This window comes from Salvelinus fontinalis, chromosome 1 (assembly GCF_029448725.1).
Source record: "Salvelinus fontinalis isolate EN_2023a chromosome 1, ASM2944872v1, whole genome shotgun sequence".
Taxonomy (NCBI): Eukaryota; Metazoa; Chordata; class Actinopteri; order Salmoniformes; family Salmonidae; genus Salvelinus; species Salvelinus fontinalis.
In genome coordinates this window covers 62,824,340-62,835,001 of record NC_074665.1, presented here as the reverse complement: position 1 = coordinate 62,835,001, position 10,662 = coordinate 62,824,340, and the positions used below count along the sequence as shown (strand labels likewise).

Here is a 10,662-nt window from a genome sequence, read left to right as displayed (position 1 = left end):
TTGTGGACTTGATTCATGATGATGACTGCTAGCTAAGATTTTGAAAGTATGATGTTGACAGGATCAGTCCAATCACAGCTACTGTCCAATCACAGCTACGTGATTTGACATTTTTGTCTGTGGCCAATGACCTTGAGCCTCCTTGGATGGGCACTTCTAATGTAACTCTATGGCAGCATCCAAGGGGCTTTAATTTTTTATCTCTACCCTTAGACTTGGCAGTGACGTAGTGTCCCCATGAGTGACAAAACACTGAGCCAATCATGGCACAACGCTCCACCACCACAGGAATCACTGAGCTAGGCTGAAACACCTGCATTTTGGTGCTGCTTTACTCAAGAAAACAAAAAGAGACCATGTTTGTATGCGACTTTATTAACTCAATTATATATATATATTTTTTTTTTACATTGTTTGCAAACTGATATGTGACACGTATTACTGCCAAAATAGCATGCAAAACAGGTGGGGGGTTTTGCACAAAATGTGGGGCTCAAAACAGGTGGGTCTCTGCCCTGAATGACGGGTCGCCAGTGGATGGGAGACCAAAGGGTAGCTTTAGATAGATACATTCTCTAGTCAGAGGTGCTGCCCAGCCTATAGTTTTTTTCTGATAGTGGCTATAAAGTTGAAAATCTGACTTGTATTAAAGGTACAAATTCAACATATTTGTCTATGTTGAAATTTAGTTACCATGATGACATAATCCTGTGTTTGAAATTTCACTCTCAAAGACAACAGTTTATGATGCTAATTTTTTTTCAAATCCAATGTAAAATGCTGGATCCATGGATATTTACAAGATGTTAACGAACACTGACATATAGATTAAGAATTCCAAAATAACCAAATGGCCCATATGCAGACACTAAGACCGACTTCTAAGGTAGAGCACCTTAGACAGAGTGCCTATAACTTTGACAAAGCATCAATAACTCCTCACACAGCTGAGTTAAAGAGAGCACTGTGACTTCTCAATTCCCCTGAAATTACAAACCTGAACGGGTTAAAAACCCAACCCCTAACACTGGGCCAATTCAATATGTACCTAAACAGGTAGGCTATTTCATAAATTCCTTCAACAATTTCAACATATCACAGCATAATAATGCATAAACATTCGACAAATAAATATTAGGCAAACACACCTCAAGTAGAACATTCTAATTACTCAGCCCTCATCTGCTGGATAACTAGGTGGACGTGACCAGCCGCAATCTCTGATCAGAGCCCCATCTGTTTTGAGCCCCACATTATTAGCAACAAAAAAAACACACAGGCTTGCCTGTTTTGCATGTTATTTTGGCATTAATATGTGTCACAAATCAGTTTGCAAACAATGTAAATATATATATATAACTGAGTTAATAAAGCCACATACAAACATGGTCTTTTTTTGTAATTCAACGATATTGAAATCAATGTCATTTCCTATTTTTCTAATTGTAGGCTGCCTACAGTCTGTCATTTTTGACTCAATATATTTAATGATGTTTAACAACATGTGCTTAATGATATGCCAAGTCTTGATTTACATTGACATTTTAGTCATTATAGGGTAGGCTAAGCATTAGAATAAGCCGCCACAATATTTGCAGCCGTAGGTGATAATATCTTTCAAGGAGCTGAGCCTTTGTCAGTATTGTGGAATAATTATAATTTTAAGGTAAGATTAGACTTTCTTTCCATACTATCAGTATCGACTGTAGGCCTATGCCTCAATGATGTACTTAAAGTCAGGGAACGTTCTCTCTGCATGGTCTTTTGGGAAATGTTACAGCTTCGGCCTTTTTTGCAACAAAGCGTCATTCAAACGTTCGTAAACCTACATTCCTTTGCTATCGGGAAACCCGGCCCAGGTCATTTGGTTCTTATATTAGATGAAGAACAGTGATAACACATTAATCTGTTGTACAAATAAAGAAAATATCTGACATTATATTCCCATTTCAACTTTGCTGTGCTTTTAAACGGTTAAAAGCGCAGTGATAGACATTTGGGTGACAAACTAAACCAAAAAATGTAATTGTTTTTCTATTGGAATTTGGTTGTGCTTTTAGATGGTTGAAAGCATAGTGATAACACATTGGTCTTTTTGAGTGATTATAGGTTGTTAATTAACATCACTATCACATATTACCCAATTCTCCATGTTGAAAGTACATTGTGTGCCCAGTGGGAATACCATAGGGTAGGGTCCACTTTTCTTACATTCATTATGATTATACAATATCTGATTATTATAAAAGGGAAAGAAAGGGACATGGTAAGTAATACAGGAATGAAAGGTCCAATAACATCCAACAGTAATGGTCTCACCGAACTGTCAGAGCAGATTCCGTCCCATCACTCATCTTAAAGCTTTCTAAACATTTGCTTACTCTTCTCCAGTAATACTTTTTTTTTCTTCTCATAAAATATAAAACATTGTATCTCTCTGTAATTACATAGGTATTAAAATGTCGTTCATCTATTTTAGTGACAGAATTATACACACTTTATAATGAGCATCAATCTATTTACAGGTACATTTCAAACAATATGTCATACAGTATAGCCTCCCTGTATGTAAGCATACAACAACTTCAAGAGGTCTGGACCTTTGTGGCACAGATTTAGTGAGATTTCTCTGTAACCATAGGGTCGCTGGTTCAAGACCCCCATTTAGTGTTTCCCACTCAATCATTATACTAGTTTCACACTGGAACCAAAGCCCCACACACTGAAGGCAGGGTAGAGAGGCTCTATGAAGGTGGTCTGTACTTTGTGAAGGAGGTTCATGCTATCAGACACACTGTAAAACGCCAGAGTCCCCTTTATCTGGTCCACATACACTCCTACCCTTGAGGACCTGGGCTTGGCTATATCTGTGCTCTGGTTCTTGTGCACAAAGGAATATTTGTCCTCAGAGCAGTACAGGCTCCAGGACTTGTCGTTCCAACCCAGGCTACATTCGTTGCTGTTGCCCTTGCGGTTGATGCTCTGAAAGGTGACGGCGATGTCTATCTCCGTTCCTCTCCAGTCTACCTCCCAGTAGCAGCGACTCCCTGACAGACCCTCCTTACACAGCAGCTGGGATGGAAGAGAGTTGAGTTGAATTGAATTGAATGAGTTTAGTTAATTGGATATGAGTCTGACCATCCACCAACCCACCATACAATGTAAAGCACTATGAGTGCTTTGTAAAATATTATATGAAACTATGAGAAAGCCCTATCCTTTCCTAGTCTAAGTCATGTGATGTCACACCTGAGCAAAAAAAGTTTCTTACCTGCTGCCAGTGGTCGAACCTGTCTGGATGGTCTGGGTAGTTCTTGGGTTCGCTCATCATCTTGGCTACAGTGTTGCCCTCAGATAGGTACAAGTTGGGGTGGGCACTGTTGACATCCAGGGTCGGCTGGACCAGGTCTGGAACAGAGGGATAAAAGCTTTAGAATAGAAAGATAGACCAAACCAATAAATACTGTGGCAATTTCAGGGGGGTGTCCCCAACCAGGACTTGAATGCAGGACCCTGAAACTGTCAATCCAACACTTAACATTTACAGCAGGGGGTTTGAACAAGATAGACCAAACAATGACCAAACAAGGCCTACATCAGAGGAACTACCAGTGTGATATGCTGTTTAATTATGCTGTTGTTTCCTTATAGTTACAGAGGAGTAACAACTTATAAAGTGGAAGCTCCAGTTGCACTTCTCTCTTATTAAAAGAGAAGAAACTCTGTCCCGTGACACATGATTAGGTGTCAATATTGCGTAACTGTTTGTTTAATCATAAATGTTCCGTGTTTTTCCACCGCTGGGAGCGACACAGTTATGGATGGTTTTCACCTAACCTGTTCTGCAGGTAGACAGACTATCTCTGTCACTGTGGCACACTGGTTTCAATGCCAGTTTCATCCATCATGATAATGTGACCACAGGAAAGTCGTGTTACATTTACTTCCTTCCTTCAAATGAATATGAGTGTCTGCTGTTACAGGAGACAGGGCACAAATTGAAATAGACACACTGTTATTTAATAAAAAACGTGTTAAAATTACTCACATTTCTTGAAATCCTCTCTTGTCTTTGGTTCTGAATATTCTCTTGTCTTGGTTTCAAGTTCTTCTCGTGCCATTTGTTCTAGTGGTTGGATAATGTGGACCTCTTTGACTGTGGAGACAGACAGACAGACAGACAGACAGACAGACAGACAGACAGACAGACAGACAGACAGACAGACAGACAGACAGACAGACAGACAGACAGACAGCAGTAATAAATATTTGATACAAACAAAAACAATTAAATAGCGAATAAATACACAACTGTGAAAACGGAATGAATCAAAACACTAATTTTCAAACATAGCATGACATACATTGTAAAGAATAACCAGAACCAAGTCACCCAAAAATAAGAAATCACTGTGTAACTCACCTGCTGAGGCGATTTTACTGATTTCCGTCTTGTTGATTTCCTCCACTTGCACCTTCAACGCAGCGATGGCTCTCTTGGCTCCATCGAAGGAGTAGTATGGCACGACAGTGACATTGTTTAGATCCTCATACCCAGAGGGACCAGACAGAGACTGCCAGCTCTAGAGGAACGATGGAGAAAAGGTTGGAAAAGAGAAGCATGATGATGACTTTGAGCAATTCAGTTAAATAGCCACATTGATGATACAACATAATTACGCTGATTAATTAAGCTGAAATTGAGTTTGAAAGGACAGGTGAAACAACGTGGTTTCAATCCACTTTTGCCCAGTATACATTTAGTGCCTGGAGGGAAGTCTGATACTCCAGCTTCATCACGTTCCTGTGCCAGTTCCAGTAGCCAAGTGAATACAAGACTATGACGTCTGGCAGTGTGAGACTGTAGCTGTACATTATACCAACCTGAAGGAAGTGTATGTGGTCGTCAGTGTGGGAGAGTTTCTCCAGGTCAGTGTGTTTCTTCCTCAGCAGAGTTATCTCTTCTTCCAGGCGGTCCAACAGTCCCTCAGCCTGGATCACTGTGGTCTTCTCCTGGGCTCGCACCAGCTCCCTCACCTCTATGTACCTTCTCTCTATGGAGCGCAGCAGCTCTGTGAAGATACGTTCGTTTTCATCCAACACCGCCTGTGCAGAGTGCTGTATGGGGGAAATAGAGGGAGAGATAATAGAGCGGGAGTAAATGAAAGAGGGGACATGTAAGCAAGAAAGAGGGAGGGAAAAAGGGGAGGTTAAAGAGAGAGGGACATCCCCAGTTTGTTAGGAAGAGTCTCTTACGAGTTTTGGGGGGTTTGTTGATGTGATTTAAAATAATAAGCTCTCCCACCCACTGCTTGCATGCAAAGTTTCAAAATGCATGCATAGTTTCATAATGTTTTAACCCACCTTGACTGACTCCACAGCCTGGCGAAGGTCTGTCCACTTCTTCACTCTCTGATCAATCCTCTGCTGAGACTTCATTAGAGTGGACCCCAGCTGTTTCTGTAGGGGACAACGTTTACACAATGTTATAGGAGCATCAACATATGAACCAGGCCTATGATGGATGTCATAATGTCTTATGTAGTATCTGTTATAAAGGCTTTATGAATGCATAGTCTGATAAAAGGCCAGCTGTCTGAGGCTTTTTTAAGGGGGACTAGAGTATAGTATTACTAAAACAGACGTACTTGTTTCTCAATCCTCTCGGTGCCAGCCGGCACAGTGTCGTGGCGCTTGTGTTCATCCATCATGCAGAGGACACAGACTGAGGTCTGGTCGGTGCGGCAGAACACCTCCAGCAGCTTGTCGTGCTGGGCACAGATCTTCTCCCTCATCTGGCCCGTGGCCTTCACCAGCTTGTGTTTCATCAAGGCTGGGTACTCATAGTGGGACTGGAGGTGGGTCTCACAGTAGGAGGCCAGGCACAGTAGGCAGGACTTCACAGCCTTAAGAAGAATACGACACAACACAGGTTTTATATGACACTTTTACAGAACCTAAAGACACCTTACAATATAGAACAAAAAAAATAAACAAAACAATGTCGAACAATGTTATGGGGGTAACAGGTCGTCTACAATATAGCGTTTAAGAGTGTTGGGCCAGTGACCAAAAAGTCACTGGTTTGAATCCCCGAGCTGACTAGTTGAAAAATATGCCGTTGTGCCCTTGAGCAAGGCACTTAACCCTAATTGCTCCTGTAAGTCGCTCTGTGTAAGAGCATCTGCTAAATGACTAAAATGTAAAAAGATTTTATATAAGTTTTTTCACCAAAATAAAATAAACCAAACCTTCTGTTTCCGAGTGGTGCAGAAGTCACAAAGGACATCACCTGGCTTGGAGGTTTTGGGCTGAGACTGGGAACTCAGGGTAGTGGAGCGCCGTTGGGCCTGCCCTCCCAAAGTGCTGTACTTGCTGGTAATGTCCAGGTCCAAGGTACTGGCACGGCGAGACATCTCTCCTGGGACAAGTAGTAGTCAGATCCTCAGGTAGAAGTGAGATCCCTAAAGGTGAGGTCCTCAGGTGAGATCCACAGGTAAATGAGCAGTACAGATTTAAAAGGGGGTGTCAGAAGGTTAAAGTGAGGTCTAAAGATTAAATCCACAGGTAAAAGTGTGACCCACAAGTAAAAAGTTAAAGTTGAGTTTCCACATTTAAATTAGGTAAGATCTACTGGTAAATTAGGTGAGATCAGCAGGTGAAGAATGTTCACATATGTAGGAGATGGGATGCGTAGGTAAAAGTGAAATCCACAGAGATAGATGTTGACAAGTGGTTGGTTTCAGTGAAACTGTGTGACTGGAATGTATGTGTTTGAGAGAGAGAGAGATTGTCAGTAATGAAGCCTGGTCACTGGGCTAAACCAGTCCTCCTGGTTGGATGTTTAAAGGCTGGAGAGGTGTGGCTCTTCACTGCACACAGGTGCTGCATTTCACAAAAAGACAGGTGAGCACAAAGGAATTTTAATGCAGAGGGAGTTTCAACGAGGAAGACACTAAAACAAGGTGTTATTTCACAAAGAATGATCAGTAAGTTGGCTAGCTAACTTTTATAAACACCTATAAATAACTTCCTTTTATGGTTTGTAAAGGAAGAAGCCAAAGTTCAATATACTGATCAAATCTGTCAATTATACCATGCCCAACTAAAATGTATAAATTACAGGAAACTGATCCAGTTTCGTGTTAAACTTCTATTCAGATAAGTGCTTCATTCATGTAACCACACTGTAACGAGTGTGCTGAGAGTCAGGAAGCAAGTTCAGGGAGTGAGTGATTTATTAAATAAATGCAACTAAATACAAAACAAGAAACACAAACAACGCACAGACATGACACTGGAACAGAAACAATGATGCCTGGGGAAGGAACCAAAGGGAGTGACATATATAGGGCAGGTAATCAAGGAGGTGATGGAATCCAGGTGAGTCTGAAGACGTGCGTAACGATGGTGATAGGTGTGCGCCATAGCAAGCAGTCTGGTGACCTCGAGGCCGGAGAGGGAGCACACGTGACACACACTTTGAGATCAAAACATCCCTCATTCTGAAAGTGTTCATCTACAGGAAAAGGAGGAGCAAACTCCTTGGTGTCCACATCACCAAGAAACTATCATGGTCCAAACACACCAAGACAGCCGTGAAGAGGGCACGACAAAACCTTTTCCCCCTCAGGAGACTGAAAAGATTTGGCATGGGTCCCCAGATGATTTTACACTGTTACACTGCTGCTACTCGCTGTTTATCTATACATAGTCACTTTACCCCTACCTACATGTACAAATTACCTCAACTAACCTGTACCCCGCACATTGACTTGGTATTTAATTTTTTACTTTAGTTTATATAGTAAATATTTTCTTACCGCTATTTCTTGAAATACATTGTTGGTTAAGGGCTTGTAAGTAAGCATTTCACTTTAAGGTGTTGTATTCGGCACACGTGACAAATAACATTTGATTTGATTTGTCCACTGCTGTCTCCTAGGCAGCGTTTACACAGGCAGCCCAATTCTGATATTTTGCCACTAATTGGTCTTTTGAGCAATCACATCAGATCGTTTGACATCAGATCTTTTTCAGAGCCGATCTAAATTGGTCAAAACACCAATTAGTGAACAAAAAGAAAATAAATGGGCTGCCTGTCTAAACACAGCTCTAGTGTTTATAGCTCTATGTCTGTATTGCATAATTAACATGACTGTGTAACGAGGTAAACCAAAGACACTTATACAAGAACATCCTCTTTGGGTAAACCCCAGTCAATCTGGAAAATGTCAAGAACTTTGAAAGTTTCTTCAAGTGCAGTCGCATAAACCATTAAGAGCTATGATGAAAGCCTAAATAAATGCTTCAGAGTTCAAGAAACAGACACATCAGAAGAGACTGTGTGAATCAGGCCTTCATGGTCAAATTGCTGCAAAGAAACCACTACTAAAGGACACCAATAAGAAGCAGAGACTTGCTTGGGCCAAGAAAATCGAGCAATGGACATTAGACCGGTGGAAATCTGTCCTTTGGTCTGATGAGTCCAAATTTTTGATTTTTGGTTCCAACCGCTATGTCTTTGTGAGACGCAGAGTAGGTGAACGGATGATCTCCGCATGTGTGGTTCCCACAGCGAAGCATGGAGAAAGAGGTGTGATGGTGCTTTGCTGGTGACACTGTTGGTGATTTATTTAGAATTCAAGGCACACATAACCATCATGGCTACCACTGCATTCTGCAGTGATACGCCATCCCATCTGGTTTGCGCTTAGTGGGACTATCATTTGTTTTCCAACAGCACAATGACCCAACACACCTCCATGCTATGTAAGGGTTATTTGACCAAAAAGGAGAGTGATGGAGATGACCTGGCCTCCACAATCACCCGACCTCAACCTCAAAAATTGACTTTAAAAAATTAGATGGTTTGGGATGAGTTGGACCGCAGAGTGAAGGAAAAACAGCCAACAAGTGCTCAGCATATGTGGGAACTCCTTCAAGACTGTGGGAAAATCATTCCAGGTGAAGCTGGTTGAGAGACTGCCAAGAATGTGCAAAGCTGTCATCAAGGAAAAGGGTGGCTGTGTAGTGGTGTACATAGAATACATCTTGGTGTACTCCACTACACGCGAGCAACATGTCTCTCATGTCAGGTCTGTTTTGGAGAGGCTGATAAGGCATCACCTGTATGCCAAGGCGGAGAAGTGCCTTTTCTTCCAGCAGGCAGTCTCCTTCCTGGGCTATCGGATATCCACCGCAGGAGTGGAGATGGAAGAGCAGAGGATCAGTGCAGTATGGTCGTGGCCTGTTCCATCCAACATAAATGCAGTGCAGCGCTTCCTAGGTTTTGACAACATTAGGGGTTTCAGCACAGTGGTGGCCCCTCTCACCTCCCTCCTGAAGGGAGGTCTTCGACAGCTGCGCTGGACTGAGGCCAACTGAGGCCAAACGCTCAAGGAACGTTTTACGAACGCACCTGTTCTGGCTCATCCTGACCCATCTCTGCCCTTCATCGTGGAGGTGGATGCCTCCGAGGTTGGAGTAGTGGCTGTTCTCTCCCAACGCACTAGATCGCCGCCTAAACTCCATCCATGCGCCTTCTACTCACGGAAGCTGTCTCCCGCGGAGCAGAATTACAACGTGGGGAGTTATGAGTTTCTGGCCGTCAAGAAGGAGCTGAAAACATGGCGGCACTGACTGGAGGGTGCTCAACACCCATTCCTGGTTTGGACGGACCCCCGGAACCTAGAGTATATTCAAGCAGCGAAGAGGCTGCACCCGCGTCAGGCCAGGTGGGCCATATTCTTCGCCAGGTTTGACTTTACCCTCACCAACCAGCCAGGATCTAAGAACGTAAACACCGATGCGTTGTCCCGGGTGCATGACACAGAGGATCGGAGGGAGAATTCCCCTGTACCGCATTGTGGCTCCTGTCGTTTTGAATGTGGACGCGGACATCCATCGAGCCCTTCAACAGGAGCCCTCACCTGCCCACTGTCTCGAAGGCCGTACCTACGTACCCTCTGATGTGTGGGACCGTCTCCTCGCCTGGGCACACACAGCACCTGTGCCGGGGCAACCAGGTATAGCCCGTACTATCGGCTGTCTCTCCGGCAAGTACTGGTGGCCTACCTTGGCCCAGAACGTTCGGGTTTACGTCTCTTCCTGCTCCACCTGCGCACAGAGCAATACACGAGACACTTCCCCTATGGCAAACTCCACCCGCTGCCGGTTCCACAACGACCCTGGTCCCATCTCTCTGTGGACTTTGTCACAGACCTTCCCCCCTCGGAGGGGCATGCCACCATCCTGGTCATTGTGGACCAGTTTTCCAAAGCCTGTCGTTTGATTCCTCTGCCTGGTCTCCCTACGGCCATGCACACTGCGGAGGCTCTCTTCTCTCACGTCTTCCGGCACTACAGGATCCCAGAGGACATCGTGTCTGAATGTGGTCCTCAGTTCATCTACCGTGTCTGGAAGGCCTTCATGGAACGACTGGGTGTCATGGTCAGCCTCACCTCCAGGTACCGTCCCCAATCAAATGGGCAGGTGGAAAGCGTAAATCAGGAACTGGGTAGGTACCCTTCATAGATACTGTCAGGACTGGCCGGGGGAGTGGGCTGCGTTTCTGCCTTGGGCAGAATACGCACAAAACTCCCTCTGTCATTCTTCCACTAACCTCACACCCTTTCAGTGTGTTCTAGGCTATCAGCCGGC

The 10,662-nt window shown here is 43.7% G+C and overlaps 1 protein-coding gene across 1 annotated transcript; it reads right to left on the bottom strand.

Moving 5' to 3' along the window:
- Positions 1-379: 379 nt before the first annotated feature.
- ftr14l (finTRIM family, member 14-like) lies at positions 380-6,777 on the bottom strand. The gene is made up of 8 exons (XM_055921725.1): positions 6,252-6,777; positions 5,649-5,906; positions 5,365-5,460; positions 4,885-5,118; positions 4,424-4,583; positions 4,049-4,156; positions 3,272-3,408; positions 380-3,072 (listed from the first exon to the last, which is right to left on the bottom strand). The coding sequence occupies exons 1-8, from the start codon at positions 6,414-6,416 to the stop codon at positions 2,686-2,688; spliced, it is 1,545 nt and encodes a 514-aa protein (XP_055777700.1). The 5' UTR covers positions 6,417-6,777; the 3' UTR covers positions 380-2,685.
- Between the last annotated feature and the right edge of the window lie 3,885 nt (positions 6,778-10,662).

Excerpts from the sequence above, each read along its gene's own strand:
- ftr14l (XM_055921725.1), bottom strand. The coding sequence starts at position 6,416 with ATGTCTCGCCGTGCCAGTACCTTGGACCTGGACATTACCAGCAAGTAC. Across the intron at positions 5,461-5,648 it reads CCGAGAGGATTGAGAAACAA|AAACAGCTGGGGTCCACTCT; the intron begins GTACGTCTGTTT and ends TGTCCCCTACAG. Across the intron at positions 5,119-5,364 it reads AGGCTGTGGAGTCAGTCAAG|CACTCTGCACAGGCGGTGTT; the intron begins GTGGGTTAAAAC and ends TCCCCCATACAG.